The sequence below is a fragment of the Alligator sinensis genome, unplaced genomic scaffold (genome assembly GCF_000455745.1).
Source record: "Alligator sinensis unplaced genomic scaffold, ASM45574v1 scaffold1577_1, whole genome shotgun sequence".
NCBI lineage: Eukaryota > Metazoa > Chordata > Crocodylia > Alligatoridae > Alligator > Alligator sinensis.
This window is the reverse complement of record NW_005843335.1, coordinates 14,532-38,194: the sequence shown is the minus strand read 5'-3', so window position 1 is coordinate 38,194 and position 23,663 is coordinate 14,532. Positions and strand designations below refer to the sequence as shown.

The following is a 23,663-nucleotide window of genomic DNA, read 5'->3' as shown; positions in this document are numbered from 1 at the left end:
CTTTCCCTTAACGGCTCAAAGGCCTGGTAAACTTGTCACGACAACGTCTCTCTCTGAGGCACGGACATTGCTCCCATCCAACTAAGGCTGAAGAAATACAGGTGGGAGCTGCTGGCTGAGCCACGGGCACAGGAGTGTGGGAGAGGAAGGGCCCTTCAGGGCTGCGACAGGCAGGGCGCTGCATGACCTCCCTAAATATCCGCTCACCCACAACCAGAAGGAACATCCCAAACATTAGGCACCCTGTTGCATGCCACAGGTGAAAGCAGGGGACCGGGCAAGCCAGGCTCAAAGGGAAAGCAAAAGGAGGGGAAGAAAATCAAACTATAATAGCTGCTAAAAGAAAGGAAAAGGAAGCGCCCTGGAGCCAAGTGGGGGACAGAGCTGCTGTCCAGATTACAACCTACAGCAAGCCAGCTGGGTGTCTGCGTTCATAATGGGGCCGTATGGGAGGCAGACCCGGCCTCTGCACTTTTAACAGGGCCCTGCGCTGGGTTGACCAGGTGCCCAGATCCCAGTGGGACCCTATAGCAGGGTGACCTGGTGTCTGAACGATGACACCTCCCGAGGAAGGCTTGACCCGTTGTCTGCATCGTAACGGGGCCTTACAGCGGGCTGGGCTGGCGTCCGTGAGTCCAGGAAGACACGGGCGCTGGTGAATCCCACGGTCTGGGTTTGCAGAGCGCCCATGGTAGCGGCGGCCGAGACAAGCTGGCCTGTCTCTCTCTCACAGGCTGAGAGACGCCTCCTCGGTGGGGGCTTTGCTGGAGCAGCCAAGGGGGTAAAGAGCCCACGTGCAACCTCTGCAGAGCTGGTGCAGTCGTGCTGAGAGGCTGGCGGGGCAGGTCTAATTGGATGCCGATAGCTCCTCGCCGTCCTTTCCCTGCCAGTCAGGGCTTTTCCCTGGTGCCCTACTTTCCCTCAGCCACGTTTCTGCGGTTCACAACCCCTGGTTTATCTGAATTCTCTTCTCTCCGCCGTTTCTTATACATCGCTGTTTAATTTCTCACGGCAGCCTTCTCTTTGCCCTTCAACCAAGACAGGCTTTTAGCTTTGTCCTCTCTCCTGATTGTGCAATTGTGGCTTTTCAGCCCTCTAACAAACTCTTCCAACACAACTCCCAATTTTCAGTCGCGCTTGTTCTGCCTACACTTTTCCATCCAGTCGATTTCACTCAATTTTCCTCGGCTTTGGGGAAATGGCCTTTCTGAAGCACTGCAGCTAGAGGCCTCGCTAAAGAGTTTTTCAAAAATCTGTGAGAAACGAAAGTAATCCTAGAATCAAAAGTGCCAGCCCATTGCTAGACAGAGACAGTAAAAATGAGACAGAAAAGGCAGAAATACTCAATAAACGCTTCTGTAGCAGAAGAAAGCTGCAGAATGATGTATCCCATGAAGATGACGCTGTACTTTCCAGTCCATTAGTAACTAGAAAGGATCTGGAGATAAACATGTTTAAATAGGCAGCTTGCACTCCAGAGCCCTGAGGAGGTTTCTGGACCACCGGCTTTCATTTTTAATAGGTCTTGGAGACCCTGGGGAAGTTCCAGGAAGCTGGAAGAACGCTCCTGGGTGATGCCAGCGCTCTAAAAGGGAAGTGAGGGGATGCAGCGAATGATGGGGGGCTTGGCCTGTGTCGACCCCAAGCAGAGAAGTGACTATATGCAAGCCAGCTGGTATAGGAGCGAGGGGCAGGAACTGAATCAAGGTCCCTCGGCTCAGGTTAATGGCATGCAGCCCTGCTCTCGTCCTCCGTGAGTTAGCTGGACAGATGGACTGCTTAGACTTCTGTAAGGCATCCTGACTTGGTATCGCAGGACATGCAGAGCCAAACGCCAGTGAAGCACGTGTCCCAGGGGTGAAGAACTGGCTGGGCAAAAGGTGGTCATCCACAGCGAATCCTCATACGGGCAGGTTTCTAGAGGGGCTCTTCATGGACCAATGCAACACGCAGAATTATAGACAAGGAGGGCTGAAGGGAGCTCAGGAGTCACATCTAGTCCAACCCCTGCTCCACGCAGGACCAGTCCCAACTACATCCCAGCCACAGCTTTGTTGAGCTGAGTCTTAAAAACCTCCAAGGATGGAGACTGCACCACCTCTCCGGGGAGCCTGGTCCAGTGCTTCACCACCCTCCTAGTGAGAGTTTTCCCCAGTATTCAAATATGACATGACACTTGACACTGCCCTCAATGATCTGGGAACAAATGTGGCCACGCTGCTGAGAATGTTTGCAGCTGGCAAGACTGGTCCAGCAAGGTGAAGCCAAAGCAGTGGTACAGTGCGACCTGGGGCTCATTCAAACAGAAGTGTTGTAATGCAGCCAAGTGCCAGGTTCGACATGCAGGACTCAGAGCAAGGCACGCAGCTGCAGAGCCTGTGTTCTGGATAGCAAAGCAGGGGGTGTCCTCACCTCTGTGCACAGACTGCAACACGGCACATGGTTCTGGGGTTTAAAAAGCTGCTTTGCAGGGCTGTGCTGGCAACCATGGGAACCAGAGCTACTGGGGAAACCCTGAGATATATCTGCCATCAGGGCGAGGACTTTCTTCTACTTTGAAACAGCCTCGTGTCTGCCAAGCAGAGGAGGCAGGTTCCTGCAGGCGTGTGGTCTGTCTCTCTGAACCAGGCTCATTATCTCCTCAAGCGGTCGCACTGAGAGGGGTGAGTCTGCTCAGGGCACAGGGCCCTTCACTCCTCCATCACAAAAGGGCAGTGTGAGTGGGCAATCAGGGTTCCTGATGATATAATTACCCGTGATGGAGCTGTTCATGGAAATGGCACAGTTTACACACACGCACATGCACGCACACACACGGGGAGACAGGCAGCATCAGAGGCAGAGGACAAGCAGGCATGCGGATTGCATTTATAAGCAAGAACTGGGACTGGCAGACAGCGAGGCATGAATGATGGAGTGTCTGTTATGACAGTACTTATGCACTTGACCATCAGGGGACTAATTTCAGCACGTCTGAGCTGCATGCAGAGGCTCAGCTCAGCATCCCAGGGCCTGATTCCCTGAGACGGCTGGTCCTGATCCTGATGTTTGATCTGCCTGCAGGGCAGCGATGAGTTTTGTGCGGAGGAATTGAGAGGGGCTCTGTCCACACTCTGTCTGACCAGAGGTGGAGGGCTGAAGCTGTGATGCCATGAAGAGCACCGCTGAGGCGTGCCACGTTACATGCCCAGTGAAACACATGGGTTGACAGTGGCACAACCGTCTCTGGGCGTACACGGGTACTAGCCAGCAGCTTCCTCCACCGCACACAGAGCTCAGCCGCCCAGGGGCAGGGAGCAGCACACAGGCACCCCTCTATTGACAGACCCGGTCCATCAGCTTCTATGGAAACGCTCAATTAGCCACCAGACGCGCGCCAGACTTCCAGGAGCAATCGCATGGCCTCTCCAGTCGCCAGCCACTGCCCGAGCCTGTTGCCAGGCCAGCGCTGCTGCATTAAAAACCCAGACGGTGTGGCGGGTAATTAAGGGAACAATTGGCATCCTTCCTGCTCTTCCATGGGCCTATTGCTTTCAATTGCTTTTAAATCACACGGTGCACGAGGCAGCACTGCTGTTGCCGGGCTCAGCTCAGGGAGTGCACCATTTCATTTGATGGGGCCCTATTAGCACATAGCTGGCTTCGTGTCGGCTGATCGGGGCAGCACCGTGGGGACACAGAGTGCCTGTCTGATTGCATCGCCCTGCTGCTATCGGGCTCTCAAGACCCTCAGGCCATCTCTCCACCCGGCCTGTGACAAGGCCCCTTGGAACTGCCTTGGCACTGTCTCCCGACTGCCACGTGTGGTTCTGCTTGGCATCAGCAGGAAACAGGTCAGGAAGGCACTGTGGTCATTTGCTCTAATTAAATAATTCCCTCTCAGGTTCCCGTGTTCACAGCAGCTTGCATGTACCACAAACGTGCACTACTGCCTGTACCTTGTGCCTCTGGGGCCTGCTGTCCCTATCGACAGAGCGGGAGCTGAGAGTCCTGCTCCCCCTCATTACCTGTGCTCATAAACCTCAGAGGGAGCTCAGGCAGCCGGACAGTTCAGAGCTCCCTGGTCCCTGCTGCGAGCCACACGCACTCTCAGACCTCCACCATGAGTGAGAGAGGTGAGGACCCCTCTCTCCTAGCCCCCCACCAGATGCTTCGATCTCAGCTGCGCCCTGGGATGTTTCAGTGATCAACCGCCCAAGCACTTTGAGAGGCCTCATCTCACTGTGAACACGGCTGTAGCACCTGCTAGCAGGGTTCTTCAGGCTAAACTGAGGACGGGGACACAGCACCGTGGCAAACCCAGCATCTTGGGGGACTTCAGGGGGGATTTAATCAGCAATCAGGGCTCCTGGGGGGCTGAGGGGAAGAGGCCCAGCTGCTATTGGCAAAACCATGCTTTTGTTGAGCTCATGCTAAGGCACTCAGCACCCGCACCTCCCAGCACCACAAGAGGCAGAGGAGCCTCACCGCCTTGGAGGTGCCGCGCACATGCCCCCCCTGCACCGTGGTGCACAGTGCTGCTACCTTGGGTGATGACGCCTTCCAGGCGGATGATGTTGGAGTGGTCGAACTGGCCCATGGTGCTGGCTTCTGCCAGGAAGGCGCGTTTCTGCTTGTCCGAGCAGCCTGCGCGGAGGGTCTGGATGGCCACCGGCAGCTCCCGCTTGCTGGGGAGCTTCAAGCAGCCCCGGCAGACTTCCCCGAACTCACCTGGGCAGCGAGGAGACAAGAGTTACCAAGAGCCTGCAGACACGTCCTGGTCCCTGCAATGGCGCCTATGCACTGCACTCCCAAGAGCTGGGGCCGGATTGCTCCATTGTTAGTCACAGGCCAGGAGAAAAGGAGATGCTCCTATAGCAGGTTGGATTTAGGTCTTCCCCAAACCTTCAACATCACTGGGAAAGCCAGGCTGCAATGTCTGACCAGAGCAAGGACTCTGGCAGAAGGTGACACACTGCTCAGTGTACAAGGCCCACATGGGACAAAGCGGGACTGGATGGGTTGTGCTGGGAGTCAGGCCCCTCCCGCGGTGACCTGGGAGACTAGTGCAAACCATGCCGGACAAGCTTTCCTAGCTGGCTGTCTTTCCCCTGTGGAGAGCAGCTCTGGGCCCTTGCTCAGACGACTGCCAAGACTCCCTCGCCCCCGCCCGTGTCTGACAGTCTTTGGTCTCCATGCCGAAACTGCTGGCTTTGTCCTCCCTCTGCCTTTCCTTCCCTTCCCAGCAGGATTTGGAGAAATAACCCCAGAGCAGCACGGCTCTCCCAGCGTGGGCCGGCCTTGGCGATTAAAGCACTGGGGCCTGGAGAAGGGATTTTAATTTGCTTTTAAGTCCTAGGCAGCAGAGCTGATGGAAATCAATACATCAGCACGTTAACATATTTATACATCAATCTCTGGTGCTGCCTAGAAGCAGAGAACTGCCGATGGTCCCAGGGAGCCCCTCCTCATGTCTGTCTGCTCTCTCTGCCCCAGAGAGCAACCAGGGACACAGAGTCAAAGGCCTGGATCACATCCTAACCGACCACACACTCTTCTCCCTGGACAAGAGCAAAGCTGGAAGCCCCAGGGAGGTGGGTGGGATAGTAGGGGGGAAGACTGCAAGGACTGGGACTCTTCAGTGTGGAAAGGAGAAGGCTGAGGGGGGATGTGAAAGAGTCTAAAGAGTCAGGGGGGTGTGGACAAAGGCAGCAGGGAGCTGTTACTCGCCCGGCCTGCAATACTATGACTCGGGGGTGGGCACCTGAAAGTATCAGGAGGCTAATTTAAAACAACCAGGGAAGCACTTTGTTAACACAGAACAGGGTTCACTCACTGCTGTGGAAAGCAGAGAGCAGAACTGGGCTCAAAAAGGGATGATTCACGGAGGGCAGGCCCATGGGGTGCTATGACACACAGCAGTCGGGGAGGTAGGGGAGTCTCAGACAGCCCTAAACCACTGGGGGCAGACGAGGGGGGCTCTGGCAGGGGATGGGTCACTCCACACACGCCCCGGACATTTTCTCTCCCCTGAAGCACTTGCTTTTGCCCCTGGCAAGGTGGACCAGAGGTGTGCCCCAGTGTGGTCCTGCTTACATGCCTAGGGGAGCAGCTTAGGGTTTCGTGGGCTTCCCGAGGGGCTGGATGGGGCCAGGGAAGAAAACGTCTACACTGAGTAGGCCCCCCTGCTGGATGCTCACGGGTCCCCAAGCCTCGGTGACACAGGTGTCCCAGGCCTCATCCAAGTGCTGCCCCCAACGAGGTCTCTGCAGCCCTCCCCCCACCTCCCAACAAGAGCACGTACCTGTCCCAATAATCCTCTTGATCTTGATGCTGGCGTCATCGAGCTCCTTGGCAAAGAGGTGCACGGCATGCATGGGGTCCTCGCAGGTGTCGGGGTCGATGTATGTCCTCCGCGTGGGGATCTTGACTGCGGCACACAGCAGGGACAAGCAGTGGCAGTGTGAGTTGGGCACACAGCGCCCTCTCCTCCCCACTCTGCTGCTCCTGGCTCCCCAGCTCCAGGTGACATGGCTGGGCAGACTGGGAGCGAGAGACCTGCAGTCCCCCGTGCTTAATCCCAGCCTTGCCTTCAGGCCAGTCTCCCTCTCCAGACTTCTCCCTTGGGCACAGCAGCTCGGGGGAAGCTGTGCACAATCCCCCAGAGGCACCGATGCACTTCGAGTGAACAGAGACCAATGCTCTGTGGCACCATCTCCAGGACCCAGGCTGCCTCTCCCAGGGGTGTCTGGGGAGGCACAGTGCTCCGTGCTGCCACCAGAGCTGCTGGATTGAGCTGGGGCAGGTTTGCTAGCAGCTGCCAGCTGAGATCTCCAGACAGAGGGAGGCTAAAGGCTGTTCCCAGTCAAAGGAGCAGAGTCTGCCTTGCTCCACACATCCAGGAGCATCTGCCTGAGCTTCTGCCCCAGCTCAATGGGCATTCAGTGCTCTCCTGGGGGGCCAGGCCCAGCAGGGAAGACAAAGCCCCCGACTACAGCATGCACAGTCCAGAGACCACCCGCTGAGCACACAGCTGCTGCACTCTCCTGCACATGCTGCTGATATCCGAGGATGGGACTAAGGCACCAGCAGTGCACAAGCTGCCGGCAGCCCCTGCTGCTACACCCCAGCATGCCCTGCTTTGTGCGGGAAACCCTCCACAAATGTCCGAGCCTCATTCAGCAGCAAGGGAGGAACTCCCAAAGCAGCCTAAAGCCTATCGGAAAAGCCAAGGGGCTCCACTGCTTCTGACATGCTTCAGGGAGCAGATCACCTGTGCGCTGTGCCTGTTAGCACCGGGAATCCAATGCACTTGACTGGGCTGACATTTGAATTTCCTTTGACAAAGGCTGCCTATGAAATCATCAGCGCTTGGTAATAAAGAGGTGTCCCCTGGGCAGCCGCATCCCTGAATCCTCACGTGTGGGAAGCTGGCAGGGTCATGCATACGCCCCCTCTCTTCCCACCACCTGGTGATCTCCATGTTCACCCAGCACCCTGCACACCACAAGGACAGATGCTGTCTTATGAAGCTGTCAAACCAGCTGTCTCTCCAGCGCCGTGCAGCGCTGCGCCGGCCTGCTCCGGGCTGTCGCAGGATGACAGCCCCTCCAAAGGATGCATCCAGGGCTGCTTTGCAGGGAGCAGACTTATGAAGAACAGTAAAGTACCCACAGTAAACAGTACTTACAGTGGAAGTATAGCTCCTCATCCCCGTCCTGGCTGGCTTTGCTGTACCCACATTGTCTGCAAGAAGAATGAACAGCCAGGCATTAGTCTCTGGTGGGATATGGGGCCTGAGGGTGCTGGCCAGCCCCCTGGCACACACCCACACAAGGAGCCAAGTGCCAAGGCAAGGCAGGTCCCAACACTGGGCAGTGCTGCCACCTCTGTGCACCACCCCCCAGTGGCAGGGAATTACTGAGACTGGGAGGTAGTAACTCACAGCTGCGTGAACGGGGGCACATGGGGATGCCCCGTGTGCAAGAGACATGGACCATGAGTGTTGGTGCCAGAAGCCGATGAGCAGAGGTCAAATCCTCCCTGGGCAGTGACATCAAGGCAAGTTCTGGCTCAGGGGGACAGTGAGGGTCTGGGGAGAGCCTCTCTCAGCCCTGGACAGGCCACACTAAGGGCTGTCCCACCACCAGGCATTTGTGGGCACCAGTTCTTTTGCACAGCCTGGTGCATTCAGAGACACTGTGAGAAGGAATTCACACCCAGCCACATTTCTGTCTTCTACACCATCACCATGTCTCCCTTACAAAGAGACAGGTGAAGCTCCGCGCAACTGGCCCGTCCTCCACTTGATCCCATGCTTATTTCAAAAGCAAAACGCCTGTGGGCTTCTGTGGAAGCAGGCGCTGAACCTGTAAGGACCAGGCACTATGTGCAGGGGAGGCCCATCACCTCCTGAGACCCCCTCGCTGCTCCCCACCGCCGGGCAGGACAGGCCGGCAGGCGAGGACTGCACTTCAGGGGCAACATGATGCAGGGCACCTGCCAACGCCTTTTGATTCCTCAGCGTTTCCCACTGTAAATTCCTTTCCTCGTTTTAGGTTCAATTTCCTCTTTTTAAGTTAAAAATTACAGCCCATTAAACTGAAACATCTGGCACATGAATGGAGACGTCTCTGCGAACCCTCACGCCCACACTAGCAGCCTTGAAGTGGGGACAGAAACCAGCATGAGTGGCGCCAGCGATAGCACAATTATCTGCTTCAGCGCCTTCCCCATGCAGCGCAGGACTCTGGCGCTCAGCACCCGGCCCTGGCCCACTGCACAGCAGCATCTCAATGCAGGGAACAGGGCAGGGAGGAGACACTGAGAACTACTAGCCACCTTCTCAGGGTTAAAACCCAGCAACTGTCTCCAGCATTTGCCACTGTGACCATCTCAACACACGTGGGATATGTCTGTGGGTGACCCACGGGAGGGGAGTCTGATGATGCCAGCCCCAGAGCTGGGAGCTGCAGCTCAACCAGTACAGGGACCACACTGGGACCAGTGCAGTGGTTTTTTGCCTGCGTGGTCGTGCAGCTGGCTCTCCAAATGCTGCAGTAAATGGGGCAGGTGAAGCTCTCCCTCAGCTGCGCTCACAGGGTCAGACACGCCAGGAGGCAGAGAGGCACAACAGAGCTACAGCCTTGTGTGTCCTAGGATGGGTGGCTTACCTCCTCCAGATCATCACCCCGATCACCATGCAAACCAGCACGATGAGCCCAGCGATGGCCACAACGATGATGACGATGACTGGGTTCTGCTCGCTCGAAGCCACCGTCACTACCGAGTGAAGCAACACAGGGGTCAGGCTTAGGGGGCCGGGTGCTGGAGTGGCTGAGGCCTTAGGCACTACTGCAGGGCCCGCGATGGCATGTGATCGCAGAGCATGATGGCACGTGAGCCAGGGCAGAGCATCCTTCCCCCACCACCCCCTCATCTGGACTCAGCCTGCGATGGGAACAGGACAGTGGGGTTGTCCACATAAAAGAGCAGGAGGAGGAACATCTCTCAGGCTTCCCTCCCTCTGGCGTCATCAGCTACCTAGAAAGAGGCACGGCAGGCCCCTGGGACATGTTCTCGGTGGGCAGAAAACCTTGTCTGATCCTACCCTGCTGCACCTGCGGGGAGGAGAATCCCACCCGGGTTTGTGTGACGGCCACACGCCATCAGACAACTGCCTTGCTACTGCGCTATGGTCACGTCAGGCCTGGGCCCGCTGGATGGAGGGAATTGCTAGCGGGAGGCAGCTGGACAAGGCAGCAGTGTTTCAGGGCTTGCAATACCCTGTGGCAAATCCCCCCCACCAAAACTTTCAGCAACTGAGAGCTGGGATCTGGGCCTAAGAAACCGAAGGCCGTGACACTCAGGGCAAGGCTCTCAACGTGCTTCAGATTGACACTCTCGCTGCAGCCCCGAGAATCCTCTCCCAGCCCCAGATCAGAATTCCTGACTGCAAAGACAACGCCTCCCGCTTCAGCAAGGAGCTGGAGAAGCCTTTTCTGCAGGCGCGACACTGCCTCTCATCACTCCTATGATTTACATTCCCATTCAGTGCTGAAAGCTGGAGCTGGTGCAACCCGATTAAAGCACAGGACAATACCAGTCATCCCCTGAGCTCTCAGCCGCAGCACAAACTCCTCGTTCCGCTCTCTGGAAATATTCCCATGTCTAGGCGGGGAATGTATTAAAATATATGGCTTGCCAATGGTTTCCCTTCGTCACCTTAATCCTTCCCTCTCCTTCTTCTGGAAACAGAGGTTTTAGATAACTATGTTCTATATAAAACATTTTATTGGATTCAATTCATTCTGCAAACGCCTTCTGTGTGGTAAACGGATGCAATTTAAAGCCCTGTTAAACACAATCGGCAAGATCCAGATGGAGCCAGCCATCTCTGGGCCCGCGTCTCCACTCCGGGTGGGTGACTTAGCTCAAACCAACCCTCTTGTCGAGACCTTCTAGCCAGTGACATCCGCTAGGGCCCCGACAGACCGACACCACCAGAACAGCCCCGAGGGCCTGGCTGGCACCTGCTGCTCTTTGCCACGGGTCCCTCGCAGCAGGACAGGGGTTGGGTGGTGCAGGCAGAAGGCCTGTGCCGCCCAGGATGGGGCTGCCCTCCTCTGGGGCTGGGTCCAGCCCTGCTACCAGTGCCTCTCCAAAGGCAGCTTCTACATTAGACAAGCACAGCCGGGGCTAGCTAGGAAAGTCTCTGCCCTGCATGGAGGGGGCCAGGGTGAGCTTGGAGGAAGGGCCCAGGCCCTGCTTAACAGGAAGGCAATGCACTCAGCATGGAGGCTGCTGCAGGGAGAAGAACCAGGACAGCCTTGACGGGCTTGCACTTACGCTCTCCCAGGGTTTCCACCTCGATGCTAGGGCTGTAGTTCCCATAGTCCTGAGCAGCAGACGCCCGGATCTGGAAGACGTAGATGGTGCCCGGCTTCAGGTTCTGGATGGTCACGGCAGTTGCCGCAGTTTTCACGGTCGAGTAGCTCTGATCCCTTTGATCCTGCAACGTGACGACACAGCAGAGCCTGAGTGGGACAACCGCCACTGCGCGGAGCAGACCAGCGCAGCTGCTGCCTGGCCTGGCCGCGGTGCCTCCGTGCCTGCCCACGTCAGGAGTTTCCTCAAGGCTCCACGAACCACAAACACCTGGAACAGGAGTGGGGTAAAGATGATGCAGGTGGGCTGGGGATGCATGGGGCATAAAGGAGGCCCTGGGGTCTTTCGCCATTTGGGCCAGCTGATGGCTGTGGGGGCTTGAGAGCAGCACCATCCGGCCCGCAGCAGTCCCACCCTCTGGACCAGGGCTGGAACCGTGAGCAGGTTCCAGGCAGCCGAGGGATGCGGCATGCACACACACATGCACATGCGCGTGCACTCGCCAACCTACTCGGCCAGGAACAGCAGCACACACAGCCTGCAATGGGTCCCTGCACCCCGCCACAGCGCTGTCTGTCCACGGCAGGGCAGCCAGGAGCCAGCACTGAGGGTCTGTAAGCCCATTTGCTCCCAGGCACTGCGTGGAGCCAACAGCCAGCTCAACAGCCCTCAGCACCCCTGCTCCTTCACAGCACCTGTGGGCCAGCACTGGGAGCTAGCACTAAACCTGTATCCCCTCCATCCAATGCTTGCTCCGACATGCACAACGCAGGTCCTAGAGGGGACCCAATATGTTCCTACAGCATCAGCAGGAGCCAGCTGGCCATGAGGACAGCTGCCCTGGGGTCTGGCACTGCCCTAGCTCTGCAGCTCCCAGCAGGCCACCTGTGCAGCCTGGAGGATGGCTCGCTCCCAGCGTGCTGGGGTCACAGGAAAACTGTCTCCGTGGTGAACTCCTCTGGGGTGGCTCTGAGAAAGCAGCATGCTGCTGGGTGTTTGCAAACAGCCAGATGTGATTGCTCCAGGAACCCATAACGGTGTGATGGGGGGAAGTCTATTCAGCCCCTGGCATTCCCTGCGTGAAGGCAGTAGCTCCTCTCGGGAGGCCCGTGACTGCCACCGGTGCAGAGGCCAGGGGCCAGGAGCACTCATGGTCTGTCCCTGCGTCCATCCCTCCACAACGAAAGGTGCTGGGATGGACAGGACTGTCTAGCCGAGGCAGCAGGGAGGAGCTCTGTCTCCATGCAGCAGGAGGGGTGCTCCTGTGCACCACTGCAGCGCCTCCAGAGAGTACCCGCAGCACCAGATACCACTCTGACCCCGCTCCAGAGATGTGCAGCCGCTGTGTGCCGGCAGCGCGGGGACCTGTGCTCCGCACCTGGCTGCTTCCGGGTGAGGGCGTCTGCCACCTTCCTACCAGCTGGGCTGCACCAGGGCCCTGCCTTGGGTGCTTTTCGTTGGGCACCTTGCAAGATCAGTGACAGCACATGTAGCAAGACAGGGGTGAAAGGGGTTTCACTGCCTGTTTTCCACCCCACAGCAGGCCAGCAGGGTACGTGTGTGTATGGGTGCATGCATGTGCAGAGGATGTGGGGTATGTCACTCTGGGATCAGATCTGAGATCACTCCACTTATAAGCAAGCAATTGCTGCACTGCAGAGTCAGTCTCGCCATTCGAGCTGGAGGCGGTGTGGCTGGTAGCTAATGTCACCCAGCATCTCCTGGTGGCAGCCTTTTGCTAAGAAAGGATGGCATCGTGTTTCAGCGCCCGCCCTCACAACACATCCCTCTCCTGTACTCCAGCAGGTAGTCTGGATCCAGAGACTACGCATCTGCTGCAGGCTGGCTGGTTTCCAGCATGGCACTGGCACGCAGCACAGCCTGTTTGATGTGTGATGAGTTTCATAACGGGCCTGAGCACAGACGGACGGGTTCATTTGCAGAACCGTGTGATAAACCTTATTGATTTTGACTTGACTTTCACAGAGTTGCAGCACAGCTGGGCTGGCAGGTCCCTCAGGCGGTCACATCTAAACCAACCTCCTGCTTGAGGCAGGATCATCCCTGACTAACCAGCCTGGCCAAGTGTCTGTCGTCCCTGCTCTTAACCACTTCCAAGGAGCGGGATTCCTCAGTCTCTCTGGGCAGCCGGTTCCAGTGCTGAACCACCCTCCTAGTGAAAAAGTGCATTCTCATCTCCAGCCTAAATCTCCCCTACGGCAATTTAAGACCATTGCTCCTTGTCCTGTCCCCATATTAATGAGAATGACATGGGAGATAGTGTCAAAAGCCTTGCCAAAGACAAGATACTCTACCTCCACTGCTCTCCCCATCCAGCCCATCACCTTGCCCTAGAAGGAAATCAGGATGGAACAGGGCTTGCTCTTGCCAAATCCATGCTGGTGGTTCCTGATCACCCTCTTCTGATCCAGGTGCTTAGAAGTAGAGTCCTTGATGAACTAATCCAAGACCTTTGCAGGCAGAGAGGCCAGGATGACTGGTCTGCAATCTCCCAGATCCTCCTCCTTCCCTTTCCTAAAGAGCAGCACCATATTTGCCCTTTTCCAGCCATCCGGGACCTCACCTGACCTCCAAGAGTTCTCAGTGATGAGAGCCAAGCTCAGCTTGGCTAACAGTACAAGGAAAACTATTAGTGAGAGAGCCGGGGAAGACACGCAAACCCCACAGCATCTATCAAACAGCTGCCATTTTGTACTTTAAAACACTACCAGGAAAAATGCTTGTTGCTTTCCCCGCCACTGCAAATCACTGGCCTAAAACCCCCGAGGCAATGGCAACCAGCCCTGCGCTAACAAGAGGCCTGAGGTCTAATATCTGGCGAGGCATCAGTGCTAAAAGCCAAGGTCTGAGCCTGTGAGAGACTGGGAACATCCCTCATCTAATAGCAGAGGCAATTCATGTGCAGCTTGGCCGGTTGCAGGGTCCCACACCTCAGCCTCCTAACAGCCTTCACAGAAAGCTGCGAGATGCATTTTAAAAACCACTCCACATTATTAAATTCACTCTCTCCCTGGGAGGTATATACATTAGGATTCACGTGTACTGGCACAACCTGGCTGCACAGAGGGAGAGAGAAAAATACTAATTAAATAAACACTAAAAATAACCTAAGTCACTGTGAAATGCACACAAACAGATTGCAGGGGGGGAAGGGGGGGTGATTTAGGGAATCGAGATTTTATTGGCACTTGTAAGTAACAGAAGTATCCCGAATGCACGCCAATAAAATCTTTGCGGCGCCATGCACTGCACACATGCGCACACGCACAGGCACACAAAGGTGTCTACGCTCCCGCGGATCTCCAATGCAAGCAGCTCGCGGCAAAGGCAGGGAGGGCGTGCAGGCAGCATGGGCAATGACAGGCACCCGGGGTGGGGAGCAGGGGAATAATGTCTCTTTTGGAGTCTTTAGGAGATGGCTGGAAACACAGGGAACAAGTCTCCAAAAGACTCTACCTTTTCATAGTACTTGATTTCATACTCAGTGTTATTGGTGCTCGGGAAGCCCGGCTCCTGCCAGGACAGGGAAATGCTCTTCTGGTCAATGCTATCAGTGCGGATGTCAGTGACAAGAGATGGCGCTGAAAAAGCAGAGAGAAGAGACAAGCAGGTCACCAACAGCACTGCCCCAGAGCTGGGCTCCCCTGACCCCAGCAAAGCGGTGCCCGCCGCGGCATCTGGCCATGCAGCTGCTCCGTGCACAGACGTCCTGTGGTGCCATCCCGGCAGGGCCAGGCCCCGGGTGGACGACACCCACAGCCCGTGCCTGGGCTCAGACAGCAATTGCCCCTGGTTAACTGAGCTCAAGGCACAGGCAGCAGGCCCAGCGGAAAGCAGTGGTCGGCACCTGGAGCACGGCCTCTCTCAAGGGACAAAGCGGAGGAGGGCTGAGAGGGGACCCAACAGCAAGGTGGTGCACGGGGTCCTGTTCCCATCGGGAGCCTGCATCCTCCCCTGGTGCCAGCCAGCAGGAGGTAGAGGCCCCAGGGTGCCAGCCAGTCACTGGGACCCAGGCCACTGCCCTGTCCTCTTGCAAATCCAGGCCCCTCTGGTAAAAGTCACCCTCCCTACAAGCCACAGCCCAGGCCATGCGGCGCCACAAGGAGAGAAGCCCAGAGACAGGAGGGGTTTTGCGGAGCCCTGACGAGCACAGGGGAACCCTGCTGTCCCTCGGGACTGGGCCCTGCCAGCTGTGGCACCAGCACCAGCAGGGCAAGCTGGAGAGACACCAGCAAGCTCCATCCCGCAGCAGCGAGAGCATGGACTCTCAGTGGAGGAGCGAGCTCTCTCAGAGCAGCAGTTCACAGCCCTGCCCCTGGCATCTCTGCTCCAGCCACAACCCTTTGCAATACAGCACAAGGCAGTGGCACAAAATCAGAGGCCCCTGGTTTTCGAACTAAGACCGCAGACACGAGAGGGCTCTGCAGGCCTGGAGAGCCGACTCCAAACCCCTCTGGGGCTGTGCTCAATTGGTGGTGGCTTAAGGCAAAGGGATCCGTGCGCTCCATGGTCTCGACAATGCAGCACTTCCCTTTAAAAAGGCCATTGGTAAATGCAGGCCTGAGGCCTCCTGGCACTGCCCCCCTGCAGTGGCACTGCGTTGTGGGGCTCTGCAGGCAGCCAAACTAGCTCTGAAGCAGAGGAAGTCTCCTCCCAGCTCTGCCCTCACAACCCCACTGTGCCCACTTCTGCCACAGACTGTCCATGGGAAGGCAGGGGTAACGTCCCTTGAGTCACTCGGGTTAGGTGAGCGCTGCACTTTGCGGGCAGAGACGTCAGGGGGTAGTTGGTCTTTGCTGCCTATCTGCAGGAGTGGGGGTGAATGGCACATGGCTTCAGGGCATCTCTTGCCTGTCCCAGCGTGTGGCCCCAGGTCTGCCCTCCATCACGGGAGTATGGCATTGGAGAGGCTTGGGTATAATGGTGGAGGGTGCCAGAGAAATGCCCGACAAAGGACAGGTATGAAACCTGCAGGGCACTTTCCCTGGCCAGAGCTGGAACGGGAAGTCTGTTTTTCACAGGAAAGGGAACGGATTTGTAAAGCTGCAAAGGGACGTCACCTACAGCAGCAGCACCAGCACGTCACCCAGTGCAAGCTCCCGCCCTGACAAGCGGTGCCAGAGGGGCCTCCGAGGCAAAGGCAGTGGGCCAGGGTGAGACACGGCCCCCGCACACCATCCTTAGCAGCCACATCGCATTTGCTCTCCAAAACTGAGTTCCAGAGCCACAAACCAGGGCGCCAGGGGCAGAACGGGGAGGAACGCCCTGCGCTCTGCTGTCACGTGTGGCTCTGGACCAAGGCAACCCCCCTCTGCGACCCACAGTCCAGATCAGGGTGACAGCTGTTCCTCTCCTGAGGCCGTGGTGGGAAGTCACAGGGGAAACAAACCAGCTCCTGGAGCCCACGGATCACCCTCAGCGCATGGGAAACCCTGGCCTGGAGAGACGGAGGGGGCTAAGAACCCAGGAGCATCCCAGGCTCAGCGAAGCAGTTCATCATCTTGCGATTCACGACGCAGGGTGATGGGCAGGATTCCCAGGGGCTCCACGGGAAAGCTCCCAGTGTTGGGGAAATGCACTTGGCATGCCTCGGCACACTGTCAACGGCTGCCTTGGATCACTGCTGATCTCGGTGCGGTCTGTGGCAAGCTACCCAACCAGGGTGGTGTTTCCAGCAACAGCTCGCCGGTCTCTGCTCACAGCCTCCGCGCAGGCTCCGAGGGCTGCTTTGGGAATGCACAGCACACGATGGAGACCGGAGTTCAGCTGTTTATTACCCCATTAGCCTCCCGCGGTGCTGTTAATTGGCACTAACCGGGCCCCTGGGCCGACAATTGGAATCCGCCTGACGTGTGGCAAAGAAGAGGAAAGACCCAGGCTTCTGCCAGCTGCTTCGTGCCCTGCGCAGAGGTCAGGCCCTTGTAGCTTCTGCAGTGATAAAAAGCAATCAAACCTGCGAGCGAGCTGAGCCGAGCTGCGGACAGCCTAGCACAGCATGCGATGAATGTCTAGCCTGAGACATGCAGACGGGGGCCAATAAAGCGGCTGATGAAGTGCTCTCCACCCAGCCACTATCCAACAGAGCAGCGTGCCCTGCACCTTGGGAAGAAGCAGCCACTGTCCGGGGGGCACCAGAAACGCTGATAGCTGCTGTGCTAAGCCCAACAGGAGGGGCAGCGAGCCCTCAGGCCCTGGGGGAAGCTCAGAGACGAGTGCTTAGCAAGACAGGTTTGGCATCAGGTCCGTGCTGTTCCAGCAAGGCCTTTGCAGGAGAGGCGTTGACTGTGACGCCAGAAACTGAGGCAGCACATTTGCTGGGGTAAGGGATCTTCCCACTTCCTAGCTGAAGTCACGATACTTCTTTGCCAGCTTTACCAGTACACAGCTGCACAAATACACGTGCTTCCAGGTACGGGTACAGGGGCAGCCGGGAGAACGCCAGCCAGGAAGGCTTCGGTGGAAGAAGTGCAACGCTGCATTGTCTCAGCTGCTGTTTGTTGCTGGGTCTGCTCTTAGGCCCTGGGCCAAGCCCTCAGCACCCAGCATGAGGCACCTTTTATCTTTGCGTCCCTGCAGACAGACAGATCGCTGGATGCTGCCTTCTGCATCCCTCGGTGCTGCCGCCCGCGAAGGAGGCTGGCTTGCTCCTGGGCTTCTTCCCCCGTTCTAAACAAGTTGGAAAAAGTCAGATTGCCTTTGTTTAACAGTCAGAGCTGCCCACGCAAACCCCACCTCTGCTCTGCCTTTAATTACTGCTATTGCTAATCAGGCCTGTTCTTCCCGCAGGGAAAGGTCCCTCACTCGAGGGCCGCAGCCCCCGCGAAGCATGCCAGATGCACAAGGGGGTGGGGGCAGGGAGCGCCAAGCACAGACACCTGAAATCCAAAAAGTGTGGGTATCGCATGGGCTATAAAGCAGCCCCTGCTGCTACTAGAATGTTTTCCCATCAATATTTTAAACTCCCCAAACGCTGCCGCTCTTTGGAAAAAGCAAACATTAAATTATTCACCATCCTGCCTGATTTCATAAACTCCAACCCATCGTGCATCGCTTTGCTCCTCTTAATTAACAAATGTACCAGCAGCAATGGCATAAAAATAGGTGTTCTCGCTTCATCCGCCTGCCAAGGAAATCCAGGGTACCTGAAACGCGGAGGCAAGCCGGAGATGGGGAGAGATGTCCTCGATAAACCGGAGGGCTCCAGGCAGCCTCTCTGCTGAGGGAAGGCTGGCGAGGGGGAAGCTGCTGCACTAGCTGCCTCCAGTGCCTACTCCAGGGAGTTTGGGGGAGGCAGCTCAGCCAACGTGACGTGCTGCATCACTGGAGCGGCTATTCTGGGGCTCTGTCTCCCATCTGAGCACAGGGCGATTGCTGGGGCTGGGACAGGGGCCTCGGGAGTACGAGGATGCCAGAAGAGTGGCTGGGGGAAAAGGAGGTGGCAGGGTCACGGCACACCAGGGACTGGAAGGCCTCAGCTAGCCCACCTGCCCCTCTGAGACAGCACCAAGATCTGGGATGCCCAACCCACCCTGCTCTCTGATGATGGAGCCAGACTGACCTTCTGCACTGGGAGGGCACCCACGAGAGGCCAGGGGCTTCTCTATCCAGGCCCTGTGGCTCACCCCCATCCTGACAGCTCAGCTGCTTCCTTCAGAAGTCCTGCCACGTTAAGTCAGCCTCCTTCCCTATGGCCTTGGGGCACTGGGCATGTGTCCCCAGAGCCGGGGAAGTCTCGGGCGTCCTACTAGTCATGAGAAAAGGGCAAAGCTGAACAAAACCTCCAGGGAGGTGCTCATGCGGGTTCGTAGTGCGATCTAAAACAGAGGCGTCTGGATGCTGCCCGGGCAGCACTGAGGAAGGCTGCATTGGGTGTGCCATGCGGGGGCTCAGCTGAACTCCAGGTCATGCTCTCCTGGCCACAAGCGCGCAGCCAGTCGCCCAGCCCTCTCCGGGCCAGCACACAGCGCTGCCTCGCAATTACGGGATCCCACACGTGGAGGGAAGGACGCTGCTTTACTTGGGCCCTACCAGTGACTGCCTTCAGAAGGAGCTGCCAGGCAGGGGTTGGACCACCCAACCGCCTGCTGCCCCAGGCATTCATCCCCTCGACACTGGAAAGAGCCCACAGCCGAAGGGATTCAGTTTCCCTCCACGATGGTCTAGATGAGGCACTTCTGAAATTAGCTCCTGCTGGGAACTAACAGCCAGATGCAGTTAACAGACACTGAGGCTTCAACTCCTCTCTGCTGGTAAGGAGGGCCTAGGAAGGGACCTGCTCCACATCCTCCTTATTACACAGTACATCGCCTGAGTCCCCGGCACCACATCCTGGCACAGAACTCGGCGCCCTGCATTGTAAGAAGCACGAGAGGACAAGCCGTCACAGCTAATCCCCCACCTGGGTACGGCTGTGGGTTTAGCATGGCTTTATCCATTCTGCTAGGAAAGAACTTCAGCCAGTCCTGGCTGGAAATTCTCCCCGGCTGGTGTCAGCCTCAGAAAGCCCTGGCACCTAACAAGGGGTTTTCAGAATTAAAAAGTCTATGAAAAGCAATTGCTGGAATCCGAGGGGAACTCCTCCGATCAGCACCGAAGGAGAATTAATAGCGTTGGAGCTGTCTGTGCAAAGGAAGGCCTCGTGTGTAATTTAACAGATAAAGAACGGAGCGAAGCCCCTGGGGAAATCTGCAGTGGATAACCTCGCTCTCCCCAGGTATTTTCTGTCTGTCTCTATTCTGTCTGACATCCGGAGAGAACGCAGGCGGGAGTCAAGCTGCGCTGGACAAGTAACGAAGCAGAGATGCGGGCGAGACCTCTCCCCCAACAGGGACAGGAGCCTGGCACCCCAGGGAGCCAAAACTAAGGCACAAGACATGATTCAAGCTGCAAGATCACTCCCTGAAAAGACTGCAAATGCTCCACCGACAGCAGAGCCTGGATGACCTGGGGACCGCGGCAGAAGCGGAAGGCACCAGCACTCATTCACACCTGCTAATTTGTGTGAATTGGCAGCAGCTCATGCCAGGCGGTGACATTCATTGTTGTGTATGAGCCATCAATCCAACGTCCGGGCTCCCTGGAATGCCTAGTGCCCTGGAAACCTGCCCGGTTCCGAATGCAAGCCCAGACTGGGGGCAGATGTGGGTTTACCTAGCATCCCGAGAGCTTCTCAGGCTGCGGATCAGAGCACTGCCTTCACCCGCGGCCGAAGTCACGCTGTGCCTCTGAGTCATGCCAGCCAAGAGTTTGGCAGGTGAGTGGCAGGGAAAGCAGCATTACCTCATCCCAGCCAGACCAGTCGTCAGCCCTGTCGGGCTTCCGGAGACACGGGGAAGGGGAGGGGGAAAGGACTCAGGGAACCGGGGCCGAGCCCAGAACAGAGCCTGGAGTCCTGACTCCTGCCTCCGTGCTGGTAATAACAAGAGCTCTGGAATTTGCTCGTTAGTAAGTGCCACTTGCTGGCAGAGACTGAGCAGCATAATTACAGTTCAGAGCCTTGCTTTTAATCCAACCCAGGAGGGAGCTTTGTCCATGAATGCCGGCCAGGTGCTTCTCCCTCTGCCACAGGTGCCTACAGGGAGGCTGCAGGGAAGGGGACGAGATGGCAGGCTGGAAGAGCCCCCAGGCCAAGCCAGGCTGACTGTGGGTAGCACCCAGGTGCCCGGTGAGGCCCCAGCCCACCGGAGCACACTTCAGCCACCGCTGCTGTATCACCCCCGTGCAGCACATTTCAGAGCCCGTTACCAGAGGAGCCGGCGCCTGCCGAGAATACCAATGACCCGGCCCCGCCACGCACGTCTGCATGGCTAATGCAGCGCCTCTGCTGCCAGGGACGGCGCCGCGTGCCTCAAACGCTCCACGTTAGCCCCATGCTGAGGCCGGATTAGAAGAAACACAGTATTAATTTTGCATCCCACAGACTTAAGAGCATCCTCTCTTCCCCCTGCAAACACAATAGAGGACAGCTCCTTCTCTCTTGAATGTTGCCTTAGAGATCCTCCTGCTCTTGGCTCTGACCCCATGCAGTGACCCCACCCAGGCAGGGGGTCCCGTGCTGGGAGGACGTGGCAGGCTCGCCAGTTCCCTGTTGGGGGCAGCATCCTTGTTTCCTCCCCTGCAGAGGCCACGAGCTCATTATCACTGCCTCTGCTTTGCACAGCAGCACATCAATGCAGAAGGAAGCGGATCGCCCAAGGATCAACCTCAGCCCGGCACAAATGACCTCGCAGCTCCACTCGTTCGCGCCTGCACACAACAGCCAATTTCGGCAGCAGAAATCAAAGCATTTCAAGGAACTTCCTGAGCTGCTTGGGAGTCAGCGGCTCAGCTTCTCCTGTGCCGCCATCTGTCACCAGAGCCCCAGCCGCTTGACAAGAGGCGCTGACTCTGGATGGCTCCTAGGATCCATTACCCCCTAGTCCTGCCTGCCTTCCCCACGCACCACTGATGCATGTCGGGGCCCTCCCAGGAGCGCCCGCTTTCCACAGAGGCAAAGATCTGCGGGGGGCATGAGGAACCCCTTGCTTTGCACTGGCTCCTCTCTCATGGAGCACCAGGCAGCTGGCAGGAATGATGGCTGCCTTTGCTGGCCCCAGTCTCAGCACCCTCTATTGGGAAACCCCAGTGGGAGCATTTGTGGCCCACCCTCCTTTGCCCAGCTCCTGAGTGAACTTACCCCTAGAGCAAGCCTGGACACCACCAGCCTCTTCTCTGCCAAGCCACCAAACAGCAAGGAATAAAAGCAGAGCAGAGGCTCTGCCCTGAACAGAACAGCCAGTGAAGAGGTGACTACTGTCCAGCTGGGCAAGTCCAGGCACCGCGTCCCCAGAGCAGAGCCACCAGGGACGCCCTGAGGATGGAGGAGAAGCAGCGAAGGGAGCAAGAGCATTTGCTTCAGCTGTGGGAGCAGGATCATAATGAGATCAGCGCGAAACCTCTCAAGCCAAGACAGCAGAAAGCTCCTACAGGGATGCTGGGGGGACCAGCCGTCTCCCTTAGACACGCCAGGAAGGCAGCTGCAGCGGGAGAAGCAGGACACGATGCCTGATGGCAGGCTTTCCCCACAGAGCCCTGAGCCCTCCCCACCTGGGTCGAGAAGCAGCAGCAAGGAGCTCCCCCCTGGGATGGACGTTTCCCTGCAGCAATTGCCCCTGGAAAACTGGCATGCCACCTCCGACCCTCGCCTACTCCTGGGACCAGCCGTGCTGCTGAGGCATGGGGAACCTGTCTTTGCTTCACTCCTGCATCAGAAGAGGCCAGTCCCGAGACCCTGCCCACAGAGAGAGACAGAGGGGGCAGCGAGAGGGGAGTGCAGCCTATGGCAACCTTACCTGTGAGGCCGGTGGAGACATTCACCTCGGCGTACTGCTGCTGCACCCAAGGGCTGTAGTCAGAGACGCCATTGGCGGCCGCCACGCGGATGGTGTAGTGGGCGTGGGGCAGCAGATTCACCAGGGTGACGGTCCGCTCCACCAGCCCCGCCTGCTGCGGCACGAAGCCCACGCTACTGCCGCATGGCTCACATAGGCCCTGGGGCACTGCGGCACAGCACGTGCACAGCAGGCTGTAGGTGATGTCGCTGCGCCCGCCTAGGTCAGCCGGCGCGCTCCACTCCAGCACCAGCGTTGACTGCTTCAGGCTGTAGACCAGATTCCGTGGGGCCGAGGGTGGGCCTGGGAGAAGCAGAGAGAGCCCGTCACTGGGACGGCCGGTTGCAGCAGTGGAGGACTGTCACCCTGCTGGCCCAGGATCCAGGATGCACGCGTGACAGCCGGACCCCAAGAGGTCAGCTACAGTACCCAAGCAGCAACCCAAGGCCAGGCACTGCCCTTGGCCACAGGCAGGGAGTGTAGCAGAAACACCCTCCCTGCCAGAGAAACCAGGCTCTGAGCCACGCAGTGCAGGTGTAAGGCATCCCCGCTGGCCCCAAGCCCAACACAAGCCAGCGACTTGACAGTGCTCTCCACGGGCTAGCCCAGCACACCCTGGTCCCCCGAAGGATGATGATGCCTGCTGTCCCCAACAGCACCTGACATCAGGCCTCCCATGGCTGGGAGCTCTATGCAGCATGCATGAGGAGTGCCTAGCACCTTGCCTGTGCTATGACACCACCAGAGACCTCCCCAGGGAGCAGGCAGCAGGCAAGCGCCGGGGTCTGTCTGGAACCCAGGTGCCAATGCACCTGCTAGGGGAGTTCAGGTACAGGACGTACGGGTGCAAGAGGCAGACGGCGGGTCCAATGGGGACCGGGAGTAGTTCTTCTGGCATGTGCAGAACGTGGCGGCTTCCTGGCGGGAGAGGCTGTGCTCGGGGCAGGGAGTGCAGAGAGTGAGCCGGGGTGACAGCTTGTAAAACCCAGGGCGGCAGGCTGCAGAGAGACAGAGAGAGAGAAAGAAAGAGAGAAGGAGAGACTGTGATGGAAACCAGCAGCCAGCTTAGAGGGGCTTGCCCACTGCGGGTGCAGGCAGGGCAGAGGCAATTTCAAAGCAGCAGCCAGAGGCACTAACCCTCCGTGCACCAGGTCACAGCAGAATCAGACTTGATCCTCCAGGAAGGTCTGTGAAGAAGGCAGGCTGCAAGCGAGCACATGCCACATGCTGCCATGCACTTACTGCGGGACTAGGCACACAGGCTCGCTGTACCTGCTCCCCTGTGCTGTCTCACTCATGCGAGCCCAGACCGGCACCGCTACACCCAGCTGTGCTTCTCTCCTGCTTGTGGAGGCAGCCACCCCCACCCCACCCCACCCCAGGCAGCAGCAGCTACCCCTGGCTTCA

General features: G+C 57.7%; 1 protein-coding gene across 1 annotated transcript in view; it reads right to left on the bottom strand.

Moving 5' to 3' along the window:
• LOC102384570 (ephrin type-A receptor 10-like) overlaps nucleotides 1-23,254 on the bottom strand; it is a gene marked incomplete at its 5' end in the record, with an annotated part of 32,393 nt that extends 9,139 nt beyond the window's left edge. Inside the window, 9 exons of the mRNA XM_025194889.1 lie at nucleotides 4,525-4,710; nucleotides 6,284-6,409; nucleotides 7,670-7,725; nucleotides 9,153-9,261; nucleotides 10,828-10,990; nucleotides 14,344-14,468; nucleotides 21,563-21,736; nucleotides 22,218-22,559; nucleotides 23,099-23,254. Of these exons, the coding sequence (XP_025050674.1) occupies nucleotides 4,525-4,710; nucleotides 6,284-6,409; nucleotides 7,670-7,725; nucleotides 9,153-9,261; nucleotides 10,828-10,990; nucleotides 14,344-14,468; nucleotides 21,563-21,736; nucleotides 22,218-22,559; nucleotides 23,099-23,254 (1,437 nt within the window). The remainder of the gene's footprint in view (nucleotides 1-4,524; nucleotides 4,711-6,283; nucleotides 6,410-7,669; nucleotides 7,726-9,152; nucleotides 9,262-10,827; nucleotides 10,991-14,343; nucleotides 14,469-21,562; nucleotides 21,737-22,217; nucleotides 22,560-23,098) is intronic.
• Nucleotides 23,255-23,663: the final 409 nt, after the last annotated feature.